At 46.2% G+C, this 12,177-nt stretch overlaps 1 protein-coding gene across 1 annotated transcript in view; it reads left to right on the top strand.

Annotated features, from left to right (window-relative positions):
• ANO2 (anoctamin 2) overlaps nt 1-12,177 on the top strand; it is a 154,156-nt gene that overhangs the window by 103,187 nt on the left and 38,792 nt on the right. Inside the window, 1 exon segment of the mRNA XM_079303102.1 lies at nt 5,920-5,994. Within this exon segment, the coding sequence (XP_079159228.1) occupies nt 5,920-5,994 (75 nt within the window).

Below are 12,177 nucleotides of genomic sequence, written 5' to 3'. Positions count from 1 at the left end.
GCCCCTGTCACAGGCAGGGACACCTTCCACTATCCCAGGTTGCTCAGAGCCCCATCCAGCCTGGCCTCGGACACTGCCAGGGATGGGGCAGCCACAGCTTCTTCAGGACTTTTTATTTTTCATTAGGAATTTCAGAATGTGCGTTAAGACTCATAAGGAGTAGAAAGCACTAGGATTCATGGATTCTCCCCTCCGTTCTGCCAGAATCTTCACTGACAGACAGAGGCTGGTATCCTCTTTCCAGTCAGGCTCCATGGCTGGAAGCACAACCCTCATCCACCACATGAGGTATTTCTGGTCCTGTGGGAGGGCTGTGGGTCTCCTGAGGCACAGACACTTGGCTACTCAAACATATTTTCATGAGCTCTGTTATATGAAGGGCCATATTGTTGGAACATGGGAAGTCTGTGAGTTTTGAACTTTCTGTGCTTTCTGACACTGACCCCCAAAAGAGCACTGCTTTTGGCCTGAGGCCTTGGAAAGGGATTCCAAGTTTGAGTGATTGAATTGGAATAGAAGCGAGCAATTTCACATTGTGAAGGGTTTTGCATTTGGGGTTTTAGAATATAGTGATAGGTAATGGGACAAGATGGAGGTTCTTGGGCATTGTCTCTTTCTTCTTTCTTGTTCCTTCTTGATATTAAGTAGTAGTTTTTGGTTGGATAGAAAATCCTGCAGTGCAGATCACAGGTGTTTGGTTATTGGGTCAAAAGTATAAATAATATAGATATTAGCTTTTAATTGGATAGTTAAGCTTTGAAAGACCTTGTAACTAGCTAGTTCACCTCCATTTTCTCACTTTTGGCTTGGTAGCAAGAAGTGCGGAAGAACTCTCCATACTTTAGATAAGATTTAATAAATAAACAAATCCAAACAAGAAATCCATCTCTTGAGTATTCTATCCTTACTCTGAGTGAAGGCAGAAGAAAAAAGATAGCCACTAACACCAAGTCAGATGCCCATGTCAGGCCTGTGAGAGATTTACTTCCAACCCCATTACAGGAAAAGAAATACAGCTGTGGGCTTGGCTGATCATTCTCATTCTGAGGAAGTCAAGAGGTGGCCTGATCCCAGTTCAGAAGAGCCCACAGCTAAACTCCAAATTTCTGCCAGTAGGTGCTCTTAACTGACAAATTTGCAGCTAACTGCCAAGGCTGAAGGAGGCAAATTCAGCTTGGAAACAAGCCATACATTTTCAACAGCTAAGGTGATTAGCAGTTGAAATGACCTAATAAGGTTTGTAACTGACTGTTCATCACAAAAATGCTAGGGTTGTGATTAGAGGTTTTTCAAAAAATTAGTTAAGTTTATTATCCTTATAACAAAAATCATCTCAAGAAAGTTGTGTGATTATAAAGGAGACTAAGACTGGGTAGTTAAAAATAACATTTCTTAGCCTTAAAATTCATTAACTTCCATGATCTCAGTACTGAGCCTTGCACACACTTCTCACAGCTCTCTGTTCTGCATTGCTTCCACAATTTAGATTTAGGGTGTATCCACTAAAGTCCACTGAAGCTAATGGTGTGTCTGTGCTACTCTGCATGTTTCAAAGACAGCAAAAAATTTTAATTAAAGGTTTTGCAGTTCTTCATCTATCTCCAAATGAGTCTTGGAAGTTTGTTTTCCATGTGCAATCCTGAGACAGAACATTGCTCACAGAACACAACCATATCTACTGTTAAAATGCCACTGGTGCTTGACTGAGAAGATTAGAAAATGAATTTCTCTCTTTTAATGGGTTTTAAACCAAAAGCACTTTCTTTCATTTCTGTGGGAGTGTGAAAGTAGAACTTCTAGATTCAGGCAGGGATAGATAGACACAGGCATTGCAGATGCTCAGCATGGCAGTAATTTTTTCTTCCCTCACAGAAGTCTGAGGGCTAATACAAGCCCTCAAAAACTTTGAATCCCAAATACAGGCTGAAAGAATCCCATAAACTTGGCCAAAGTTTCTTAATTGCAATGACTACTGTGGCCACTGCAAGATCCCAGAGATGCTGATGATCCTTGATTGTGCTTCTTTTTGTGTCATCACCTGGAATTGTTTGTTTTCCAAAACTGCCCATTCTGCAGGCTTTTTCTGACTCATAATTTCCAAACGGCTCTTTTTCCAAAAGCTCTTTTTCCAAAAAATCTTTTTCCAAAAGGATCATTTTCTCCTTGTCTTAAACTTTTTTCAAGGCCAAAGTAAAATTACAGAAACCCCTTATTTCAGAAGCAGCTCGTTTCATGCCTTGTCTTGAGCCTGCAGTGCACAGGCAGTGTTTTAGGTGTCACACAAATACAAAACAGCTATATTTGATACCAAAATTCATATTTCTAGGTGCTCACTTGGACAGTGCAAATTAAAGATTTATATTGATGTAGAAATTAAAGTAAAAATCTACTAAGAAAAGTGCAGTAATAAAAATGGCAATTACTTATTTGAAGCTTCCTGGGCATACTCAGAGATGAATTTCTGCATTTTGTGATTAGAAATATAATTTTATAGCTTATTTCTGCTGCTAGCAGTGTAAGACCTTAGAGAAAAGTCCTGGATGTTGCTCTTCTTAGAGCATCTTTTACCAAATTCCAGTCAAGCATCACAGCTCTGTCCAAGTCCAGTGAAATCACTGGGATCACCCAGGTGCAACCACAGTGAAGACTCTGAATTTCAGCAATGGAGCTACAAAGCAGGATGGAGAAGAGAGAAAATCTCTGGCCATACTCCCCAAGTGCAGGTTGAGCTGGCATTGCTGATGGTTAGATACACCTGCTTGGAGGAGGTGTTGTCTTGAGGGAAAATATCATTTAATAACTGAAATACTTGTGATCTGAGCAAAGTGGCTGTGGTTTAATTCACAGAGAACTGTTTTCGAGAGCTGCCTGGTGCTGTCCAAGTGCAGGATATTTACAGGTTTCCACAGCTCAGAGTCCCACCCACCTGAGGATGCAGAGCTGGATCTTTGCCATGTTAGGTAACTCATATGGAAATAAACCATCCAGGAAAACATAGAAGGGACTGAATTTTACCTTTATTTATTTTTAAAATATTTCTTTATTTATTTTTTTTTATTTTTAGTAGGAAAATAATTGTATCTCTTCAAGGAACACATTCAATGCACCATTAAACATTAAAACAGGAACACATCACTGCACGCAGACCAAAACCTTCTTTTGCCTCCACTAGAATTGCAAATCCATCATTGTATTGAAGAAAAATGAAACTCAGATTTTTAAAGTAAATATTTTAGCTTGCACAAAAACCAAATAATTTCTATTGTGAGGTTTTCTGTCTGCATATAACAATTCCCCTGCAGCACAGTTCATCCTGGGGAACGTTCCCCAGCATGATATATCTGTCACTGAGATTGTTCTTCAGATGGCCCACTTCATCTTGTTGCATCAATAAATACTTACACTTTTTGGGCTGCTCCAGATTGAGGATTATCCATCCCAGCTCCTGGCCCTGCACAGTCCCACCCTGAGCATTCCTGAGAGCATTGTCCAAACTCTCCTGGAGCTCTGGCAGTCTTGGGGCTGTGACCATTCCCTGGGGAGCCTGTGCAGTGCCCAACATCCTCTGGGGGAAGAACCTTTCCCTGATATCCACTCTGATCCTGACCTGACTCAACTTCATCCCATTTCCTCGGGTCTTGTCACAAGAACAGAAGGTAGCTTTCCAAGTCTTGGATGGACTGGTAGCTCTGAGATGGATGAGGATGAACTGGGAAAAAACTGAGGTGGACTGGGAGCTCTGTGAGGGACTAGGAGCAGCTGACACTTCTGGGATGGACTGGGAGCTCTAGGAAATTCAGTTAAATTTCCAAATTTGTTTTTGGCCACATATGGTAAGCGACACAGTTTCTTCATCCAGCATTTCCTTTCTTGTCATGTTAGCTTAGCAGCTCCTCATGTTGTTCAGATCTCTCTGAGTGCTACAGACCATGGCAAGCTCCTGGAAAAGTAAGGTTCAAGGAAGAACATGTATGGAAGAGCTAGCTGAGAAGAAGGTCTGATGAACATCCTGGTGCAACCCCAGCCAGCAGCCACTCCCCAACAGCAGGATCAGGGAGAGAATGGGAAGGGTAAAAAGATAAAAAGTCCCTGGCTGGGATAAAAGCAGCTTTATAGGAAATCAAAGCAAGGAATTAATTCCCTGCTTGCCATGGTTGGGCAGGTGTTCAGCTATCCCCAGGAGAGTAGAGCCCCCATCACACTCAGCAGTTCCTCAGGAAGACAGATACCATTACTCCAAACATCCCTCCCTCCTTCTTCTCCCCACTTTTTACACTGATGATGAAACTATAAGGTTTGGAATGTCTCTTTGGACATTTGGGGTCACTTGTCCTGGCTGTGTCTCCTCTTAAATTCTTTCAGCAGTGTGGCAGCAGGAAAGGCCTTGGCTCAGTGTAAGCTCTATTCAGCACAAGGCACAGCCCCATACAGTCCTAGTGAAACTGTAAAATATGGTGTCCTTCAAGTCTTCTGGGGGTAGAATCCCTCAGAAGTTCTTTATGTCCTGTAGAATTGCTGAGTGGTAACAGCCAAAATACAATGAAATGCATGTGTGCATTCACAGGAATGCTTTTTCAAGTACACTTCCAGCTACGTGCTGGACTCTGTGTGTGAACTGCAAAGAGTATTTTTGTGCTGCATACACTGGGCCAAGTTGTTGGTGCTTCTGCTTGGGTTTGCTGCCAACCCCAGAGCTGCCAGGACTGTCCCAAAGGAGAGGGGGTGCTGAGTAATCCTCCTTCCCTTCCCACCATGGCAGTGGATATTCAGACAGGATTGTGTCCTAGGTCTAACTCCACATCCTGGTTAGAAAATCCACAGCTGCATTTCTGCACTTACATACTGCATTCCTAATTCTGCTGTGGGGAAGCTTCTTACAAAGGCACAATGTTCCCAGATTTTTATGTTTATCCGAGGGCAATTGTGCCTTAGAAGGGGTTTTTGGAAACCTTTGACCTGGGTTCTAATCTGATTTAAATTCATTTAGATTCAGAATCACTCTGGGCTAACTCCAGTGTAAAGGTAGTGCTGGTCCATGGGGCAGCAGTGGTGCTTCACAGAAATACCAACAGCAGCTGGCTTTGTGTCCTTAGTTAATTTGATTATATAGTTTTAGTTTAACTTAAACAAAGCAGCGACCTTATTATTATTTTAAGAAACCTATTTTGAGAGGAGGGAATCATATTTCTCACATAAATCCATCTTCAAATGTCTTCTTTAGATGTACATGCAGCTGGGGCTGGAGTGGAGATGGTGTGGGGAGGGGAAAAGAGTACTGGATTTCACTGATCACAGTTGCTTTAAATTATGCAGGGAAGAGAGAGATGCTGTTTATGCATGAAGAAAACAAGGCTGGCAGCAGAGATCAGAGGGGCCTTGCTTTTGTAGTTTCCCTCTGCTATGAAACGAGTACCAGGGGAAGGATTGGGGTGTCTTGCAAGAATTATCTGAGGGTCACATTTGATGCTTGTGATCATTAAAAAAAAAAAAAAATCTGTGTTCAATGGTAGTCAGCATTTTTATCACGGCTTCTGTCTCAAGCACTACTCTTCTGTAGCATTACAAGAAGAAATTCAGAATAAATTAATCTTGCTTTGCCTAAATGTAAATTAAGGTCAGTCTCAGGGATTTTTCCTGATATGAAATTTAGCAAGAGTTGAATATGTGTTTTCAAATAATAAATCACACTTGCATAGGATATTTTCTAGTTTTTGCAGACATTTTCTTCCTGTCTTATTTACTCTTCCCCTCCTTTATTTCAAATTAAAATCTGCTTTAAAATGTCAGTGTTCTAAATCGTGTAATATACTTCAAAATCACAGCAGGGGAACTGACAATGACTCTCAATAACAAGTCCTATTAATTCTAGTATTTCCCATTGTACAGTTCTGTTGTTTTGTTTATGTGTTTTGCCTACAGAACAAAAGGGAGAAGCTGACATGGAGTGACCGCCTGCCTGGATATGCAGCGAACTTCGGACTGATTTTATTTATGGTAACACAATCTGCATTTCTGCTTGTTTACTAGATGTGGGAAACTTTGCCATCAGCATCTAGAAGGAAACCCTTGAATTGCTGTTCTCAAATATGTTAAAAATCTGAAGGTGAGGTCAGTTTGGGAGAAATACTAGGAAGGTTCATGGAATTCAATGCCTGCGTCCACCTTTATTCTCTTTTTCCAAAGGTTGCTTGTGGAAGTGCTGACTTTCTGTAATGCCAGCAGTTCATGAAAAAAATTATGCCTGTTCCTCAGGGTTTCTGCTCCATCTCTGTTATCCAATAAAGGGATAACTTTGATATTTAGTTGTATTTTTACAATGTATTTTAAATTACAATACAATGTATTGTAAATTTACAATGTATTGTATTTTACAATGTAAAATTTTTTTTCTTTTTTAAATATATTTACAACATTTAGTTGTAAGCACAGTATTGCATATGTTGATCACAGTGAAATTTGGAAAGGTTGAACTTTGGAGTAGGTGATATCCAGGTGTCCTGGTTTGAAAGGACAGGTGCCTGCCAGTAAGGGGAGAAGTTTCCCTTTGAAATACAGACTTTGGTTCCACTCCCCCCAAGTATTATAATTGTTTGAATCAAGGACTCTGAGGCAAAGATAAGGGAGTGGGAATAACAGCTCTTTTACTAATATATCTAACTGTACAAACAGAAAACAACAGCAGTTATTCAAATTGCTAACAGAACAGAATAGATAACTTGGTGTCAGTCCTTTTAGATGCAAGCACACTGTTTTCTGTGCTTAGTCCCACCCCAAAGCTGCCGAGGGGCAGGCGAGAACGGAGGCGGGGGGGTGGGGAGGGTGAGGGGGGGGGGGCAGCAGTGGCCACGCCGGTCCCGGGCGGGAACGGGCTGCAGCGGCGGCTCCTCGCTCACCGTGTGTGTCCGGGTGATCAGCTGTGTCCGCAGAGGCAGGAGGCTGGAACGGGGCAGATGCAGGGCAGGTGATCACAGAGGGTCTGGTTCTCCTGTGCTCTGTCCACGTGGGCTGAAGATCTGGGCGTCCTCCTCCAAGCTCTCCGGAAACACGAGTCCCCTCCCAGAAGCCTCAGAGGCCCCTCTGGGAGCCGTTCCCACCGACCCCTTTTGTCTGGACTCATCAGAGACCCTGGTTGTAACCCGGCCAGCTCTATTGGCATGATAATGGGAAAAATTCTTTCAATTGACACAGTAATAGAAAAAGCACTCAACCCCCAACATTATCCACCCCGAATTTTTTCCATGCCAACATGCTACATCATATTGAAACCTTTAAATTATATACATACATGCAGTTACAGGCACAGTATCATAGATAGTTCACCCTAGAACAAGGTCCCCTTGGGGTATGCATCCGGTCTCTTCATCCTTTTGCATCACCCACCAAGTGCAACCTGGTCCTTGAGCGAAAACTACCCCACGAACAGGATTGTCTTTGCTGGAAGCAGAGTTCACCCAGACAGTTTTCCCTAACATGCCTCTCAGGTGTACCACTGGAACCTTATCTCCATCTGGTGCTCCCAAGGGCTCTTATTGGGCATGGCCTGCTCGGTTAGTGGAACCTCAGGTATTCACTAACCATGTGGCCTTTGGTAGATTGATCTCCCAGCTCTTGAAAGTCCCCCCACCAAGTGCCTTTAAGGTGGTTTTAAGCAGACCATTGCACCGTTCGACTTTCCCAGCCACTGGTGCATGGTAGGGAATATGGTACACCCACTCGATGCCATGTTCTTTAGCCCAGGTGTTTATAAAGCTATTTTTGAAATGAGTCCCATTGTCTGACTCAATTCTCTCAGGGGTACCATGCCTCCAGAGGACTTGCTTTTCCAGGCCCAGGATGGTGTTCCGAGCAGTGGCATGGGGCACGGGGTAGGTCTCCAAACATCCAGTGGTGGCTTCCACCATGGTCAGCACGTAGCACTTGCCTTGGCGGGTCTGAGGCAGTGTGATATAGTCAATCTGCCAGGCCTCTCTGTACTTATATTTGGACCATCGCCCCCCATACCAGAGGGGCTTCACCCGCTTGGCCTGTTTGATGGCAGCGCAAGTGCCACACTCATGAATAACCTGAGAGATGCTGTCCATGGTTAAATCCACCCCTCGGTCTCGTGCCCACTTATAGGTGGCGTCTCTGCCCTGATGGCCTGAGGCATCATGGGCCCATCGAGCCAGGAACACTTCTTCCTTGTGTTCCCAATCTAAGTCTATCTTTGAGACCTCTATCTGTGCAGCCTGATCTACGTCCTCGTTGTGCCTATGTTCTTCATTAGCCTGACTCTTGGGAACATGGGCATCCACATGACGGACTTTCATGGGTAGCTTCTCTACCCGAGTGGCAATGTCTTTCCACTCATCAGCAGCCCAGATTGGTTTTCCTCTACGTTGCCAGTCAGCCTTTTTCCACCATTCCAGCCAACCCCACAGAGCATTGGCTACCATCCACGAATCAGTGTAAAGGTAGAGCTTTGGCCATTTCTCTCTCTCAGCAATGTCCAAGGCCAGCTGAACAGCTTTGAGTTCAGCAAGTTGACTCGATCCACCTTCTCCTTCGGTAGCTTGTGCAACCTGTCGTGTGGGGCTCCATACGGCAGCTTTCCACTTCCGGTTCATCCCCACAATGCGGCAGGAACCGTCGGTGAAAAGGGCGTAGCATGTTTCATCTGCTAGCACCTGGTTGTACGGTGGAGCTTCTTCAGCCCAGGTCACTTGCTTCTGCTCCTCTTCATCAGCGAGACCAAAATCTTCACCTTCTGGCCAGTTTGTAATTATCTCCAAAATCCCAGGGCGATTCGGGTTACCAATACGGGCGCGCTGCGTGATGAGGGCAATCCACTTGCTCCATGTGGCGTCGGTGGCGTGGTGGGTAGAAGGAACCTTTCCTTTGAACATCCACCCCAGCACTGGCAGTCGGGGTGCCAGGAGAAGCTGTGCTTCTGTGCCAATCACCTCTGAGGCAGCTTGAACTCCCTCAGAGGCAGCCAAGATTTCTTTCTCTGTGGGAGTGTGATTGGCTTCAGACCCTTTGTAGCTTCTGCTCCAGAATCCCAGGGGTCGGCCTCGGGTCTCACCAGGCACCTTCTGCCAAAGGCTCCAGGACAGACCATGGTTCCCAGCTGCAGAGTAGAGCACATTCTTTACCTCTGGTCCTGTCCTGATTGGGCCAAGGGCCACTGCATGAACAATTTCCTGTTTGATCTGGGCAAAGGCTTGCTGTTGTTTGGGGCCCCAGTGGAAATTGTTCTTCTTGCGAGTGACCTGGTAGAGAGGGCTCACAATCTGGCTGTACTCAGGGACGTGCATTCTCCAAAAGCCCATAGCACCTAGGAAAGCTTGTGTTTTTTTCTTGCTTGTTGGTGGAGACATTGCAGTGATCTTATTGATGACCTCAGTGGGGATCTGGCGCCATCCATCCTGCCACTTCACTCCCAGTGTCCTGGTTTGAAAGGACAGGTGCCTGCCAGTAAGGGGAGAAGTTTCCCTTTGAAATAGAGACTTTGGTTCCACTCCCCCCAAGTATTATAATTGTTTGAATCAAGGACTCTGAGGCAGAGATAAGGGGGTGGGAATAACAGCTCTTTTACTAATATATCTAACTGTACAAGCAGAAAACAATAGCAGTTGTTAAAATTACTAAAAGAACAGAATAGATAACTCGGTGTCAGTCCCTTTAGATGCAAGCACGTTGTCTCTGTGCTTAGTCCCAGTCCGGATCTGCTGAGGGCAGACGGGAACAGAGGCAGGAGGGTGTGGGGTGCGGCAGCGGCCATGCCAGTCTCGGGCGGAAACGGGCTGGAGCAGCGGCTGCTCACTCACCGTTTGTGTCCGGGTGATCAGCTGTGTCCGCAGAGGCAGGAGGCTGGAACGGGGCAGATGCAGGGCAGGTGATCACAGAGGGCCTGGCTCTGCTGTGCCCCGTCCGCTTGGGCTGAAGATCCGGGCGTTCTCCTCCCGGCTCGCCGGAAACACGAGTCCCCTCCCAGAAGCCTCAGAGGCCCCTCCGGGAGCCGTTCCCACCGACCCCTTTTGTCTGGACTCATCAGAGACCCTGGGTGTAGCACGGCCAGCTCCATTGGCATGATAATGGGAAAAATTCTTTCAATTGACACAGTAGTAGAAAAACACTCAATCCCCAACACCCAGGAACTGGATCTCTCGAGCAGGTCCTTAGACTTTGCTCTTTTTAATGGCGAAACCGGCTCCCAGCAAAATCTGGATGATCTTCTCTCCTTTCTCAAATACCTCCATTGCTGTGTTCCCCCACACAATGATGTCATCGATGTACTGCAAATGTTCTGGAGCCTCACTCTTCTCCACTGCAGCCTGGATCAGCCCGTGGCAGATGGTGGGGCTGTGCTTCCACCCCTGGGGCAGTCGGTTCTAGGTGTACTGCACGCCCCTCCAGGTGAAAGCAAACTGAGGCCTGCACTCTGCTGCCAAAGGAATGGAGAAGAATGCATTTGCAATGTCAATGGTGGCATACCACCTTGCTGCCTTGGACTCCAGCTCCTACTGGAGTTCCAGCATGTCCGGCACGGCAGCGCTCAGCAGTGGAGTCACTTCATTCAATGCCCAGTAGTCCACAGTCAGTCTCCATTCTCCATCAGATTTCTGCACAGGCCAAATAGGATTGTTGAAGGGTGAGTGGATCTTGCTGACCACCCCTTGGCTCTCTAGATCATGGATCATCTTGTGGATGGGAATCACAGCATCTTGATTTGTCTGGTACTGCTGGCGGTGCACTGTCATGGTGGCAATTGGCACCTGTTGCTCAGTCACTTTCAGGAGTCCTACTGCAGAGGGGTTTTCTGACAGTCCAGGCAAGGTGTTCAACTGCTTAATGCTCTCTGTCTCTACAGTAGCTATTCCAAAAGCCCACCTGAACCCCTTTGGGTCTTTGTAGTAGCCGTTCCTGAGGAAGTCTATGCCTAGAATGCACGGTGCCCCTGGGCCAGTTACAACTGGATGTTTCTGCCACCCCTTCCCTGTCAGGCTAATCTCAGCTTCCAGCAAAGTGAATTCCTGTGATCCCCCCATCACCCCAACAATGGAAACAGGTACCTTCCCCACATGTTCTGATAGTATCAGGGTGCATTGTGAACCAGTATCAACTAACACTTTATGTTTCTGTGGCTTTGACGTGCCAGGCCATCTCACCCACACTATCCAATAGATCCTGTCATCCCATGCCTCTCCCTGGCTAGAGGCAGGGCCCCTCTAGCCCTGGTTATTATTTCTTTCCTGGGCATACATAGTGGAGGTTCCTTCCAGGGGATCTGACAGAACATCCTCCTTGCTGTAATACCCTGCACCTTGCTTGTGGGAGGTTGAGGCTACCTTCATTTTAGTGCGGCTCCCTCGGTTAGCATTTCCCTCCCTGAGCTGACGCACCCGTGCTGCCAGGACAGAAGTGGGTTTCCCATCCCATTTTCCCATGTCTTCCCCATGGTCTCGCAAGAAAAACCACAGGTCAGCTCGTGAGGTGTACCTTCTCTCCCTATCTGGGGGACGTGAAGCTCTGACTTGGGGGCCTGTGACTCGTACTGCTGCTACACTGATCTTCCTCACCTCCTCAATTCTCTCCATCATCTCCGCCCTCATATCCCTCATCCTATCTTCGACCTGTTGGAGGTCCCTGGCCACAGCAGAGACATTAGCCTGCATTGGGCCATTCATCATGCTCTCGAAATTTCTGAGTTTGTTGGCAACAGAACACACTGTCTCTGGACGGTTATCAGCATTAATCATTGCTATGTAGGTGGTATATTGAGATGGACCCAAGGTTGCCAAATTCCATAACATCTGCCCTGTGCACTTGACCTTGTCAGGGTCATTGTCATGCTGTCCAACCCACCCAAAGAATACCTCTAATACTGCTGTTTCTCTCAGCTGTTGGATCCCTTCCTCAAGGGTCTTCTAATGCATCCTATGGTGGTGCTCCTGCATTCTCTCTCTGTATACAAATTTCTCTCTCACACTCATTAAAAGCCCGTTCCAGAGGGAAAGGAGGCCTTGCTCCCTTACGAATATCTGGTCCACACCTGAATCCTGGGCCAAGGATCCCAAATTCCTGGCCTCAGTTCCATCCAGTTGTACACCTGTTCCCGTAAGGTCCCAGACCCGGAGTAACCAAGTTGTAAAGGGCTCACGGCCCCACCGAGCAATGTCTTTACGCAGGTTACGG

The sequence above is a fragment of the Erithacus rubecula genome, assembly GCF_903797595.1.
Source record: "Erithacus rubecula genome assembly, chromosome: 4".
Taxonomy (NCBI): Eukaryota; Metazoa; Chordata; class Aves; order Passeriformes; family Muscicapidae; genus Erithacus; species Erithacus rubecula.
Note: the sequence above shows the minus strand (reverse complement) of the source record. Positions and strands in the feature narration are given on the sequence as shown.